This window comes from Vulpes lagopus, chromosome 12 (assembly GCF_018345385.1).
Source record: "Vulpes lagopus strain Blue_001 chromosome 12, ASM1834538v1, whole genome shotgun sequence".
Lineage (NCBI taxonomy): Eukaryota > Metazoa > Chordata > Mammalia > Carnivora > Canidae > Vulpes > Vulpes lagopus.
The window spans coordinates 34,604,417-34,617,877 of NC_054835.1; the positions used below are offsets into that span (position 1 = coordinate 34,604,417).

Here is a 13,461-nt window from a genome sequence, read left to right on the forward strand (position 1 = left end):
TCATTGAATTAAAAGATGTTTTCAATTTAGTACTTAAAAAAAAAAATGTGAAAAGTGAGCTTTGATAGAGCAGCATCCTTACCACCTTACTAAATAAGTTTGAAGTGCCTTGCCTTATTTTCTGAAATAACCAATCTAGTTTATCCTCTTCTCTGGTAATCTTTTCAGTAATGGGAAAGTTTTAGTCCTGTGAAAAAGGACCTATCTGAGCAGTAAAGTTCCAGGCAGTTTTGTGAGAGCTGGAGCATGAGCGCAATAGAGACCATTTTGTAAAGATAAGGATTCACAGGACAATATTTTGATAAAAGGGAGAATTGGAGGATATCTCTGCAATAAATTTTTTTTTAAGATTGTATTTATTTATTCATGACAGACAGAGAGAGGCACATACAGGAAGGGGGAGAAGCAGGTTCCCTGTAGGGAGCCTGATGTGGGACTTGATCCTGGGACTCCAGACAGACACTCAACCACTGAGCCACCCAGGCGTCCCTAAAATTTTTTTTTAATATTTACATTCAAGCATGTTGGCTATCCATTCAGCACAGATAACAATCTTGTCTCTGTCAGTGGACTGAACTCTTTGATGGATGGATGGTGTTTTATTTATCTTAGTTGTATAGCCTTTACAGGCTGACTGACATACGATAGGTCAAAGCAGCTGTTTACTGAATTTGTTGATTCTCTTTTGTGTATCCTGTGAACTTGGATCCCCTGTTCTCCAGACAGAAAGCTAAAACACCTCACTAATAAAGACATTTTTTTCTTTCTTTTTCTTTTTAAATATAGTGCATCAAGAGAAAATCCGGCCATGCAGGAAAAAAAAAGGTCAAGCATTTGGCAATTGTAAGTATCTAACAACACATAAAGACAGCAGAGAGCACTTTGAGACAAGATTACAGTCAAAATTTATTTCTAAGAATGATTTTGTGTCTCCTTTCTTTTTAAAATTTGGAATATATGGCTAAATTGAATTTTTTCTCTTTGATATGTAGTGTGCCAGCTCGGTAAGGCTACTCTTGAGGACAAACATATGCTGTCGTAAGCTGCATCCTGTTGGTTATGCACTTGGTAGAATCTTCACTAAATTAGTTAAAAATTATGGGGAATTATTCATAGAGTTGATGATTACCTGGGTCCTCAGTACATAAGTTACATGGATTCACTGGTTGTCTGATTGTAAGGAGCTTTACAAAGTAAAGCTTAGAAATTTAGTGTCTATAGGTTTGAGTAGTGTGTGTATTTATGTGTTTCAGACTTGAATTATGTTCATGTCAGAAGAACTGTGTATTTACTGTACTTAAAACTTACCCCTTTTGGTGAATCAGCTATTTAATAGAAGTGTTAATTCTTTTAAGTGGATGTAAAGGTAGACATATATATTGAGCTTAATAAAAAATGTACAAGATGTATGTTAAGATGGTAATATGTGTTCCAGTACTTTACTACTACTTTTAGAACTGGCTAACTAAGCTTGTGTTCAAACTGTGCGGCTATAATCTTGCTGTTTAACACAACTACTTATCAAGCAGGAGCTAGAACCCATGTTATTTCTTCATTACAAGAAGTTCCCTGTACTTAAGAGTCTTCCTTCCTTTTTTTTTTTTTAAGCATTTTATTTATTTATTCATGAGAGACAGAGAGAGAGAGAGGTAGAGACACAGGCAGAGGGAGAAGCAAGCTCCATGCAGGGAGCCCGATGTGGGACTCGATGTAGGACTCCAGGGTCACACTCTGAGCCAGAGTCAGACGCTTTAGCGCTCAACTGCTGAGCCACCCAGGCGTCCTGAGAGTCTTCCTTTCATTGTGTGAATTGCTAATTAAAATGCAAGGATCTGCCATTCTAAGCAATAGTTTCTTAACTGAATGTCTGAGTTTGGATGTGAACTATTGCTAAGGCTGCAGTGTAAGACTACAAAAAATCTTTCTGCCAGTTTCTAACTCATTGCCTTGTAAAAGCACTGTGGAATTTGTGGAAATTTATGGATTACTGCATGTAATAATGGTCTCTTTTGCACAGGCACTTTCTCGCTCTCACTCTCACTCTTTTCTTTTTAGTTTCAGCCGACTTTTCAGCTCCTCAAGTAATACTACTAAGAAGCCTGAACCACCTGTTAATTTGAAATACAATGCACCCACCTCTCATGTTACTCCTTCTGTCAAGAAAAGAAGCAGCACCTTATCTCAGCTCCCTGGGGATAAATCCAAAGCCTTTGATTTCCTAAGCGAAGAGTAAGTATTTTCTAAACTAGTGATTATGCTCTAAATAAGTTAACAGTTCAGAATATTCTTGCCCTTTATCAGGTCAGCTATAAGGTTCACATAAGTCTATAAAGAAACTAATTCTGTAACATGGCTGCCTACCTTTAAGTAGATTACTTGTAGTCAATACCTTTTATGAAAATTACATCTCACAGTTTTCATAAACAGAAGTTGTTTTAAAATGTCTCCTTGTTGCTAACACTAGTAAATATTAGTAAAATATTAAAGGGCTATGTAAGCTTTTATCCTAAATGTTTGAACATTTCCTTTGGCATCAGAAGTTGATTTTGCTTCCTGACTCTACTGCTCCTTGAGTACATGAACATGGACAAGCTAATCTCTCAGTCCCAGTTTCTCTGCCTGTAAATTGAGTATGATAACCAGACTCAGAGGCACAAGGGTTAAACTACATACAGTTTGTAAACTGTCTGACACACAGGAAGATTTGTTAACTATGACAGACACAGCAAGTCAGTTTGCATTTTTGTCTTCTGAAACAAATCATGGGGTCCAGAAATTAACCTTTATTATCTTCCTAAGAAGATACTGATTTATTGATCTTTAATCACTTCTAGCACATTCCCTGGCATTAGAAAATTCTCAGTAAATATTTGTTGAATGAACAAAAAAGGAGGAACTAAAAATATTTAAGAATTTTCCCTTTCATATGGCCAAAATCTGAAACCTGATAGAAATTTGATGGCTAACGATTCAACATAATAAGATACGCTGCTTGCTAATCTGTTAAAGCTTGAACACTTTACCTACTGCACAACTCTAAAAGGCCAGCGTTAGTATAACACTTCTTAGAAAGGCAGAATTCTGAACTAAACTAAACTGAAATTGTGCGATTTTTTTGTTGTTATTTTTGCTCTCTTAGCGAGAAAGGTGAGATATACTGTTGTTATAGTCCCTTAATTAAAAAGGGAAATTTCTTTGCCTTTTAGAACTGAAGCTAGTTTAGCCTCACGCAGAGAACAAAAGAGAGAACAGTATCGTCAGGTAAAGGCACACGTTCAGAAAGAAGATGGTAGAGTGCAGGCTTTTGGCTGGAGTCTGCCTCAAAAGTACAAACAGGTAAGATGTGAACATGATACGAGCATCTAGTGGGAAGTGCTAGGGGAAGGGTATGGAGGGAAGTGCCTGGGCATGGAGGAATCAAAATACCTGTATCAAACCTGCTCATGGACTTGGCACACATTTAGAGAAGGGTTGAGGGTAGTGGTTCTCCAGCTGTTTTCTAGAGCCCCAGAGCTCAAAAGAAATGCCTGAGTCTGTGAGGAGGGAGATGGGTCAATGGGGGGGGTTTACCAAGTGCATGGACTTGAGATAATCTACTGGTTTGTTTCTTGTTTTGTTTTATTTTATTTTTAGTGTGGTATAATTGACATACAGTATTATATTAATTTCAGGTATACAACATAATTTGATATTTTTATATATTGTGAAATAAATCACAGTAAGTATAGTTAATATCACTGAACATGGTTACAGATTTTTTTTTCTTGTAGTTAGAACTTTTAAGTTTTACTCTCTTAACAACTTTAAATATGCAGTGTAATATTGTTAATTATAGTTGCCATGCTGTACATTACATCTCCATGACTTATTTTATAACTGGAAGTTTTGTACCTCTTGACCTCCTTTACGAACCGCTTCATCTACTTCTCACTCCTGCCTCTAGTGGCCACCAGTTTATTCTGTGTTTATGAACTTTGTTTTTTGTTTTTTTTTTTTTAAGATTTTATTATTTATTTATTCATGAAAGGTACACAGACAGGGGGCATAGGGAAGCAGAGACACAGGCAGAGGGAGAAGCAGGCTTCATGCAGGGAGCCCGATGCGGGACTCGATCCCGGGACTCCAGGATCACACCCTGAGCCATTGGCAGGCACTAAACTGCTGAGCCACCCAGGGATCCCCTGTTTATGAGCTTTGTATGTTTGTTTAAGATTCCACATATAAGTGAGATTATATGGTATTTGTTTTTCTCTGTCTGAATTTATTTAACATAATGCTCTCAAGTTCCATCCGTGTTGTCGAAGATAGAAAGCTACTATTCTTTTTTTTTTTTTTTTTAAGATTTTATTTATTTATTCATGAGAGAGAGAGAGGCAGAGACACAGGCAAAGGCAGAAGCAGGCTCCATGCAGGAAGCCTGATGTGAGACTCGATCCCAACACCAGGATCACGCCCTGGGCCAAAGGCAGGCACTAAACCCCCAAGCCATCTAGGGATCCCCTACTATTCTTTGTTGTTTTTTTTTTTTTTTAATTTTTATTTATTTATGATAGTCACAGAGAGAGAGAGAGGCAGAGACACAGGCAGAGGGAGAAGCAGGCTCCATGCACCGGGAGCCTGATGTGGGATTCGATCCCGGGTCTCCAGGATCGCGCCCTGAGCCAAAGGCAGGCGCCAAGCCGCTGCGCCACCCAGGGATCCCCCCTACTATTCTTTTTAATGGCTGAATAATATTCTGTTGTATTTATATACCACATTTACCTTACATTCACTTATTAATGGACACTTAGGTTGTTTCCATGTCTTGACTACAGTGAATGCAGAGAACATAGAACATCTATCATTTCAAGTTAATGTTTTTGCTTTCTCCAGATAAATACCCAGGAGTGGAATTGCTGGATCGAATAGTAGTCTATTTTTAATTTTTTTTTTAAAGTTGTCTCTATGCCCAAAGTGGGGCTTGAACTCATGACCTGAGATCAAGAGTCCAGAGTTCTACTAACTAAATGAGCCAGGCATCCCTATTTTTTATTTTTTGTCCATAGTGGTTGCACCAGTTTACATTCCCACTATCCATGCATAAGGGTTTCCTTTTCTCCATATCCTCACTTACTGTCTTTTTGAAAATAGCAGTTCTGACAGGTGTGAGGTGGTATCTCAATGTGGTTTTGATTTGCATTTCACTGATGATTAGTGATGTTGAGCATCTTTTCATGTACCTGTTGGCTGTCTGTATCTTCTTTGAAAAATGTTTGTTTAGAACCTTTGCCTATTTTTTAATCCATTTGTTTGTTTGCTTTTGCTATTGAGTTGCATGTGTATCCTGCTCCATTTTAATATTTAAAGATTTCATTTTTTAAAAAATCCTTTTTTTTAGTTTTATTTATTTCAGAGAGAGAGTGAAGGAGGGAGAGAAAGAGGGAGAAAACATGCACAGAAGGGGAGAGGGGCAGAAGGAGAGGGAGACCGGCAGACTCCCGGCTGAGCAGGGAGTCTGATGCAGTGCTCAGTCCCAGGACCCTGAGATCATTACCTGAGCCAAAATCCAGTTGATCCCGTAACTGACTGCGCCACCTAGGTACCCAAGAAAACCACCTCTGGTTTTTAGAAGTTTTAAAAAACCATTGTCATTGTAGCCTTTCAAACTGTTGACTTAAACCTCATTTCAGGTCTGCAGGAACTTTACTTGTCTACTTCCATATTCCCTATCCATAAAAGACTCAGCACATGTGTATACACACACACACATACATACACACACACACGTAAACCAAAATGTACATGAAGTAGTGTATCTCTTATGAGCTCCCATAGTATCTTGTTTATTGGTTCTAACTGCCACTTGACTTCCTGCTTAATTTTCAAATAAGAATAACAAAATTAACTTGAACATGATTTCAAACATTAAACATGTACCAGCAGTGCTTGCCCATGGCTCAGTGGTTTTGTGAGTTCACTTTTGATGAGGCTTACCAATGTGTCTTTTTCTCTCCCCTCCCTAATTACTAGGTAACCAATGGCCAAGGGGAAAATAAGATGAAAAATCTACCTGTGCCTGTCTATCTCAGACCTCTAGATGAAAAAGATACATCAATGAAAGTAAGTTACTTTTGAAGTTAAAGGAAATATTTCTTAAACTCTGGGTGGTTTTTCTTTCTAAAATCAAAAAGTTTAAATTCTACTTTTGTGGATGAAGTTATTGTTTATTTTGTAATTTTAAACTGGGATACTGGGGGAGCCTGGGTGGCTCAGTGGTTGAGTGTCTGCCTTTTGCTCAGGTCATGATCCTGGAGTCCTGGAATTGAGCCCCGAATCAGGCTTCCTGCTTGGCAGGCAGTCTGGCTGTCCCTGCCGACCCCCACTCATGCACTCTCTCTCTCAAATAAATAAATAAAATTTTTTTAAAAAAATTAAAAAGCAAATAAACTGGTATACTTTGAATATTAAACCTGTATTCATGAAGTGCCTGTCTGACTCAGTCAGCAGAACATTCAACTCTTAATCTCAGGGTTGAGCTCCACATTGGGGATAGAATTTACTTAAAAGAAAGAAAGGAACAAACAGACCTATATTCATGATCATTTTTTTTTTTTTAATTTTTTTTAAAGGTTTTTTTTTTTTTAATTTATTTATTCATAGAGACACAGCTAGAGAGAGAGGCAGAGACACAGGCAGAGGGAGAAGCAGGCACCATGCAGGGAGCCCGATGTGGGACTCGATCCTGGGTCTCCAGGATCATGCCCCTAGCTGCAGGCAGCGCCAAACCGCTGCGCCACTGGGGCTGCCCTGATCATTATATTTTTAAAGAAATGTGAAAATTTCTAAACATTTTTAGAGAGAAAATGACTTAATACCTTTTTTTTTTTTTTTTTTTTAATATCAAAAAGCTGTGGTGTGCAGTTGGAGTCAATTTATCAGGTGGGAAGACCAGAGATGGTGGGTCTGTTGTTGGAGCAAGTGTATTTTACAAGGATGTTGCTGGTTTGGATACAGAAGGCAGTAAACAGCGAAGTGCATCACAGAGTAGTTTAGACAAGTTAGACCAGGAACTTAAGGTAAGTGTGTGTGCACTAACATTTCACCTGGTTTTAGCTTTTTGGTCCAAAACTAACTTCTGGTCCAACTTCTTTCTATTTGGGATTATTATGCCTTTTCTTACTCCTCATGCTCTCTCTTTTTTAGATCCATTTTACTTAGGCATATTTTATATATGATAAGATATATACACTTGGAATGGGTACAGTTCAAAGAGTTTTGGCAAATGTATGCATCTATTTAAGAACCATCACAATCGAAATACAGAACATTTTTATCACTCATTTTCTTTAACTGCTATTTTCTAGTTTACTAATTAATACCAAAAGGTGGTTGTATTTTTAGCCTTCCAAATAACCTGAAAATAAATGCTTTACTGTTAAAGCACAGCCTTATGAAAATGTGAATATACATATCATTTTAAATATTCATATTTCGGGAATCCCTGGGTGCTTAGTGGTTTAGCACCTGCCTTGATGCCAGGGCGTGATCCTGGAATTCCAGGATTGAGTCCCACATCAGGCTCCCTGCATGGAGCCTGCTTCTCCCTCTGCCTGTGTCTCTGCCTTTCTCTCTCTCTCTCTCTCTCTCTCTCTGTCTCTCATGAATAAATAAATAAAATCTTTAAAATTTTTTTCATATTTCTTACTTTGTATACGTAGGAACAACAGAAGGAGTTAAAAAATCAAGAAGAATTATCCAGTCTAGTCTGGATCTGTACCAGCACTCATTCAGCTACAAAAGTTATCATCATCGATGCTATTCAACCAGGCAACATCCTAGATAGTTTCACTGTTTGCAACTCTCATGTTCTGTGTATAGCAAGTGTACCAGGTAAGAGAAGGCCACGTCCCTCTCTCCCTACCATCTACACCTTTTAACTGGCAGAAACTGATTTGTTTACTGGAGGTACAGTTATGCATTGCTCTCATGGAGGTTATGTTCTAGTTGGGGAAGACCAAAAATAAACTGGAAACAAATAACTAAACAAGATATTTTCAAATATTGTGAAGAAAATACAATAATGGTAATATGAGAAGATGCCTGGTAGACAAAGAGCAAGGGGCTGTTTAGATTGATTAGTAAGAGAAGGCTTCTAAAGTTCTGGATTGAATATTATGTTAAAACATTGGTTTAAAAATTATGGGGGTTCATGATATGTCTACACAATGGAATATTTAGTCGTAAAAATGAATGAAATTCTGTTATGTACTACAACACAGATTAATTTTGGAAGCATGCTGAACAAAATAACCCAGATGCACAGGGACAATTTTTACCTGATTCCATTTTACATGAGCGATTTAGACTAGGCAGATTCACAAAGGCAGGTGGATTAGAGATTACCAAGGGGGAGGGGGAGGCTCTGGGGACAGGGAATTACCATTTAATGGGTACACATTTCCTGCAAGGGGTGTTGGAAAAGTTTCCAACATAGATGCTTGTGGTGGTTGCACAGCATTGTGAATGTAATTAATGCCACTGAGTTGTACACTTAAACACATTGAAATGGTAAATTTGATACAACACAATATTTTAATGTGCTATGAATAAGAACAGCCTTCTAAATAAAGGAAATTGAAGAAATTTATATGGTAAATGCTCAGTTTTAATGTATTATTAATATCTTAAGACATTGTATACACCTACGGTGATCAGTTAATGGTGGTAGAAGTCCATACTTCAAGTAGTATTCTTGATATTTATTTATTTTTTTTTTAATTTTTTATTTATTTATGATAGTCACAGAGAGAGAGAGAGAGGCAGAGACACAGGCGGAGGGAGAAGCAGGCTCCATGCACCGGGAGCCCGATGTGAGATTCGATCCCGGGTCTCCAGGATCCCGCCCTGGGCCAAAGGCAGGCGCCAAACCGCTGCGCCACCCAGGGATCCCAGTATTCTTGATATTTAAAAAAATTTTTTTTTACTGAATTGTCAGATACTAGATTTCCTTTTTTTTTTTTTTTAATTTATTTATTCATGAAAGACAGAGAGAGAGAGAGAGGCAGAGACACAGGCAGAGGGAGAAGCAGGCTCCATGCAGGGAGCCTGACGTGGGACTCGATCCAGGGTCTCCAGGATTACACCCTGGGCTGAAGGCAGACACTAAACCGCTGAGCCACCCAGCCTGCCCGATTTCCTTGTTTATAACCTCATTAGGTGGTTGCTGAGGAGCTCACTAAGAATAGAAGAGTCAGGGACTCTGGGTGGCTTAGTGGTTGAGCGGCTGCCTTCAGCTCAGGACGTGATCCCTGGATCGGGGATCGAGTCCCGCATCGGGCTCCCTGCGGGGAGCCTGCTTCTCCCTCTGCCTATGTCTCTGCTTCTCTCTCTCTATGTCTGATGAATAAATAAATATTAAAAAAAAAGAACGGTGTCACTTCTGACATTTTCATGTTTACTTATGCTTGCAGTAATAGAAGTATTATCCTAATTTTTTAAGCTGCTTCTTCATTTTGTGAAGGTTCGTTTAAGTATAATTTAAAGTTACCATCCTGGCAGTGTATTTTGAGTAGCTATTTGTCTCATCTGCATGCTCTTATTTCAAACTTATAGTTGCCTTAATGGAGAAAATGCTTTTTATAAGAGTTTACTTAGCTATTAGAAAAAGATTTATCTTGTTTTTCAGGAGCAAGAGAAACAGACTACCCTGCAGGAGAAGAACTTTCAGAATCTGGGCAGGTAGACAAAGCATCTTTATGTGGCAGCATGACCAGCAATAGCTCAGCAGAGACAGACAGCCTGTTGGGGGGCATCACAGTGGTTGGTTGTTCTACAGAAGGTGTGACAGCAGCTGCCACTTCCCCTAGTACCAATGGTGCTTCTCCAGTGACAGAAAACCCACCAGGTATCACTTTCCTTACATGTTATCAGTACAGAGTCAGAGCCTATTCCAAATGCCTCATTATGAACTCCTACTTAATTTTAGATCTTGAAGTAACGAGGATGAAAGAGCTTGAAAGAAGACACTGTAACACTATAATGCCTTTTAAATCAGGAATTCTGTATTTTGCAGTATAGTGTGAAGGAGGGGGTAGGTGGAGTGGAATTCTACAGTAGTGGTTTGTGGAGAAATGATTGGGAGAAAAGCTCAACCCAGAATAGTTAGCATGTTTTATTTATTTTGTAGAAAAGGAAGCAGAAAATAGTGAGGTTGATGAAAATATTCCAACAGCAGAAGAAGCAACCGAAGCCACAGAAGGCAATGCAGGGTCAGCTGAAGACACTGTGGACACCTCCCAGCCGGGCGTATACACAGAGCATGTCTTTACAGATCCCCTGGGAGTTCAAATCCCAGAAGACCTGTCACCAGTGTATCAGTCAAGGTACGCAGATGGGTCAGCAACTTAGGGAACAAGTACTCACATAAAGAGAAACCAGAATCATCTCCAGCAGCAACAGTATTTCCACTAGGTCTCCATCTCTCCTTCCACTGCATCTGTTCTGGATTTCTCCCCTCAGGTGTTCTCTATACCTTCTAACACTTAAAAAAAAAAAAATCTTGCCTATAAGACATTAGTCAAAATTTTCATGGTCATTTTCTCCTCTGATACGACTTGTTTTTTCATTTCCATTCATATTGTAACTGTGCCATATTCCTTACCAGCCCTCCTCATTCCAGCTCCAGTTAGCTACAGTTTAGTTAGATTACCCATGTGGGCTTGGACTGACTTTTTAAAATTTGGTTTTCTGGCAAATAGCTCTTCCTTTAAAATCGTGGGTACTATAGGCCCATTTAGTGAATTCTTTAATTTTATTTTCTGCACTCTCTGGGCCTATAGAAAGCTTATGGTGATCTATCTAAATGTGATTGTTTTTACAATTTAATAGTCTTCCTCTTAGTTTATAGAGTAATCAAGTGTCTATTAACATTTGTTAATTTAAGAATAGTCATCTTTTTAGAAATAGGTTTGTCTGTTTTGAATTTGATAGCCCAGTTATCTTTTTTTTTCTTTTTCTTTTTCTTTTTTTTTTTAGAGATTTTATTTATTTATCAGAGAGAGAGGGAGAGACACACTCCCTGCTGAGCAGGGAGCCTGATATGGGGCTTGATTCTAGGATCCTATGTGTATGTGTGTGTGTGTGGTCTTAAAACACACCATCCCTTTGTCTTCTTTCCCCTGAGAAAAAACTTTAAAAATTCAAAGTATCCCTAAGGGAGAATCATAATTACAGCCTGGATGTTAACTGCTGTATTACTATGTCTTACCTCCCTTATGTGCACCGTCATTCTCTCTAGTATGGTAATGTCACTTCAGGTACAACTGTTGAAATATTTATTATAAGCATTTAAAATTGACTTTTCCAGGGGTTCACCTGGGTGGCTCAGTGGTTAAGCATCTGCCTTTGGCTCGGGTCGTGGTCCCGGGTTCCTGGGATTGGGTCCCATATCAGGCTCCCTGCGGGGAGTCTGCTTCTCCCTCTGCCTGTGTCTCTGTCTCTCTCTCTGTGTCTCTGATGAATAGATAAATAAAGTCTTTAAAAAAAAATTGGCTTTTCTTTTTTTTGTTTTTCCTCAACTGTTGGGAAAAAAATACAAACTGAAATATGGAAATGTTCTGTCCCTGAAAATTGTAGCTAAGCATACTCAGATGCTCTTCTTTTTCTCACCTTTTCCAGTAATGATTCAGATGCATATAAAGATCAGTTATCAGTATTGCCAAATGAACAAGACCTGGTGAGAGAGGAAGCCCAGAAAATGAGTAGCCTTTTACCAACTATGTGGCTTGGAGCTCAGAATGGCTGGTAGGTGCCAATTCTTTTAATATTAGAGTATCTTTAGTTTTTCATTTTTGCTTTTGGAATCACAAGATAAATAAGTAAAATGTAGTGCATAGGCATACAACAAAAAGTACATATTAAAGCAGAGATCTTTATGTACATACAGATTTTGAGGTGATCCTAATTACCTTATAAACTGGACTTACATTAGTTATGAATGGTAAATCATATAGTTCTTTGTCACAGAATGTATCCTTTATATAATATTCTTGGAAGAAGAGGCAAATAAAACTTTAGAATCTGGGTGATCCAAAAACAGAAGATCCTGAACAGCACAGAGGCAGAATTATTGATGCACAGAAGGCTTATATAGGCTAGAGTGTGTTCAAGAAATACCAGCAATTAATCCATTTGGCTGCAAAAAGGCCCAGTTCCATTCTGAATGTAACTGTGAAATGTACTAGGAAAACCAGGACAGATCACAGTCTGAAAGCTTATGAGATGGTAACTAACATTACATAGTTGGTTCACGTTCTAGTAGTATGGGGAGTCTCAGAAAATTGTGCTTCTCTACAGATTAAGCAAGATTACTAGTGCATCTTTTCCATAGGAGCCTTAATACTACAAAATGGAGGGCCAACTAACTCTTCTATGAAGGATCAGATAAGAAATAGGTTAGGCTTTGTGGCCATATAATTTCTGCAGCAACTCTCAACTCTGCTATGGTGGTGCAAGAGCAGCCATTGCCATTGTATTGACAGTACGTAAGTAGATGAGTGTGGCTGTGTTCCAGTAACACTTTATGGACACTGAAGGGTGAATTTCTTGTTATTCTTAGATGTCATAAAATATACATGATTTATTTTTTTTCCAACCATTTAAAAATGTAAATACCATTTTTATCTTGCACACTATACAAAGACGGATGGCTAGATTTGGCTTGTGGGCCGTAGATTGTGTTTGCCACTCTCTGATGTAAACCAGTCTGTCATCAGAAAGTTATATTTTGGTGTAGTAGAAGAGTAAAATGATTTTCTAAAAAGGATTTTAGCCAAGGATTCTGAAGTATGTGGTAACCTGAAACTAACTGACCATGCATTATTCTAGTTTTGGCTTTTCACTCTTCTATGTTTCTGTTTGCTTAACCAGCTTATTTTTTTGCATTAAACTCTCCCTGTTATTTCCTAAGATTTTTGTGTTACTCTTTAATCCTAAGGAAACTTTGTGGTCATTATTAGATGTAAGCAATGACTTGGTTTTCTCTATGCCTTACTAGTCTTGATTTTGTTCTTGCAGTTTGTATGTGCATTCATCTGTAGCCCAGTGGAGGAAATGTCTCCATTCTATTAAACTTAAAGATTCGATTCTCAGTATTGTGTAAGTTTTATTTTAGAAATTATTCCTTTTAAAAATATGTATTTTGGTATAAACTATCTTTTAAGACTATTAAAGCTAACGTGTGCTTCATGATTATGTCAGTAACCAGATTCCCCCCCCGCCCCCTTTATGGAAGCAGAGAAGCTGAGTGAGATTGAATCTCTCTCACTGCAAAGTAAAATAGTTCCTAAGTAGAGCTTTAAGTCAAACTTGCCAAGTTGATTCCTCACCATAGAACCAATTAATACCGGGACGCTTGGATGGCTCAGCAGTTTAGCACCGCCTTCAGCCCAGGGCATGATCCTGGAGACCTGGGATCGAGTCCCA

General features: G+C 38.3%; 1 protein-coding gene across 8 annotated transcripts in view; it reads left to right on the forward strand.

The window, feature by feature from the left end:
- The window catches only part of SPAG9 (sperm associated antigen 9), a 149,460-nt gene that overhangs the window by 114,902 nt on the left and 21,097 nt on the right, over positions 1-13,461 (forward strand). For all 8 annotated transcript variants that reach the window (XM_041724570.1, XM_041724571.1, XM_041724567.1 and 5 more), the window contains 10 exons: positions 787-843; positions 2,056-2,229; positions 3,207-3,336; positions 6,010-6,099; positions 6,888-7,055; positions 7,698-7,869; positions 9,665-9,883; positions 10,166-10,361; positions 11,656-11,781; positions 13,054-13,134. In XM_041724570.1, the coding sequence (XP_041580504.1) occupies positions 787-843; positions 2,056-2,229; positions 3,207-3,336; positions 6,010-6,099; positions 6,888-7,055; positions 7,698-7,869; positions 9,665-9,883; positions 10,166-10,361; positions 11,656-11,781; positions 13,054-13,134 (1,413 nt within the window). The remainder of the gene's footprint in view (positions 1-786; positions 844-2,055; positions 2,230-3,206; positions 3,337-6,009; positions 6,100-6,887; positions 7,056-7,697; positions 7,870-9,664; positions 9,884-10,165; positions 10,362-11,655; positions 11,782-13,053; positions 13,135-13,461) is intronic.